This window comes from Arabidopsis lyrata, assembly GCF_000004255.2.
Source record: "Arabidopsis lyrata subsp. lyrata unplaced genomic scaffold ARALYscaffold_8, whole genome shotgun sequence".
Taxonomy (NCBI): Eukaryota; Viridiplantae; Streptophyta; class Magnoliopsida; order Brassicales; family Brassicaceae; genus Arabidopsis; species Arabidopsis lyrata.
This window is the reverse complement of record NW_003302548.1, coordinates 11,424,769-11,426,340: the sequence shown is the minus strand read 5'-3', so window position 1 is coordinate 11,426,340 and position 1,572 is coordinate 11,424,769. Positions and strand designations below refer to the sequence as shown.

General features: G+C 38.4%; 1 protein-coding gene across 1 annotated transcript in view; it reads left to right on the top strand.

The window, feature by feature from the left end:
• LOC9301698 (zinc finger protein CONSTANS-LIKE 10) overlaps positions 1-1,271 on the top strand; it is a 24,843-nt gene extending 23,572 nt beyond the window's left edge. The window contains exons 2-4 of the mRNA XM_021015736.1: positions 66-233; positions 335-651; positions 737-1,271. Of these exons, the coding sequence (XP_020871395.1) occupies positions 66-233; positions 335-651; positions 737-866 (615 nt within the window). The 3' untranslated portion in view covers positions 867-1,271. The remainder of the gene's footprint in view (positions 1-65; positions 234-334; positions 652-736) is intronic.
• The last annotated feature ends 301 nt before the right edge of the window (positions 1,272-1,572 follow it).

Genomic DNA, 1,572 nt, shown 5'->3' with positions numbered 1-1,572 from the left:
ATATTGTGGTAGAATCTTGAAAGAGACTAGCGTCTAAATGTTTCTTATGATTGTACTGTTTGTAGGAGCTTGGAGTATGCGAGGATGACTTTAATGGAAATCTCATTACAGATGAAGTAGACTTGGCTCTTGAGAACTATGAAGAACTCTTTGGTTCAGCCTTCAACTCATCAAGATATCTCTTCGAACACGGAGGAATTGGAAGTCTTTTCGAGAAAGATGAAGCTCCTGAGGTTTTGTCAACCTTCTTCTTCTATCAGAGACTAGTATTACTAACGTTAAGGATGATTTTTTTCTGTGATCCTTATGCTCTTATGTGTTTTTATCAATTCAGGGCTCAAACAAAGGAAACGAAATGCAGCAGCCTGCCGTAAACAATAATGCATCTGCAGATTCGTTCATGACTTGTAGAACGGAGCCAATAATTTGCTATTCATCAAAGCCTACTCATTCGAATATATCCTTCTCTGGCATCACGGGAGAAAGTAATGCTGGAGATTTCCAAGATTGTGGGGCATCATCGATGAAGCAGCTTTTAAGGGAGCCACAACCATGGTGCCATCCAACAGCACAGGACATTATTGCTTCCTCACATGCCACAACACGTAACAATGCTGTTATGCGCTACAAGGAAAAGAAGAAGGCTCGCAAGTAAGTATACAACCACATGGAAAGGAATTAAATTCATCATCAGTGAAGATTTTTATTGCTAATTTTTAACATTTTGTATAAACAGGTTTGACAAGCGAGTGAGGTATGTCTCTAGGAAAGAAAGGGCTGATGTGAGACGGCGTGTGAAAGGACGGTTTGTCAAGTCCGGTGAAGCTTATGATTACGACCCAATGAGCCCAACAAGAAGCTACTGAGGATAAGACCCCAAAACAATGAAGAATCACAAAGTGGAGATATCAGACAGATGCAACTAATTGGCAGCAGTGGATCTGGAGGCCATTATTGGTTGATTAGGAACACTCAGTTCTCCGCCTCAAAAGCTTAATGGTAAGGCGCATGCTTCTGCTGCCTCATTTTGCATAAAGTTTGTTATCTTCTTCTGTCATTTGGCTGCTTCAGCATGACCTTGACACAGTGAAACTCTTCTACAGATTGAGCTGCATGATCCTTAAATTTTGTTCTATTGTAATTTGTGTAGCCAAGGCAAAACAACGAATGTATATTTTTTTTAATGTCATATAAATATTAATCATGTAGAAGATTGGAGTATCATAGAAGCTATGTTCTATATTTACGGTATTGGAAATTATTACTAACAAGTGTATTCTTCAAAAGCTTAACGACAAGAATCACCACTTTTTTATATTTGGATATTGCATTATCTTGCTTTCACCTTTCTTTTGCACTATAAAAAAAAACTGAATTCATTCATATTGATCAGACAAGAATCTGCTTGATACAAAAACAAAATAAGGTTTGCTCGTACAGTAACTACTGGTTCAGCAATTTCACAAGTACTCACTCTTCGTAACTTTCATCTCCTGACATAGCGGCAAAATCATCTCCCTCCGCTGTTTCCTGCAGACATTTCAATTCCGAGTTTCAGGCAAAGAGTATATT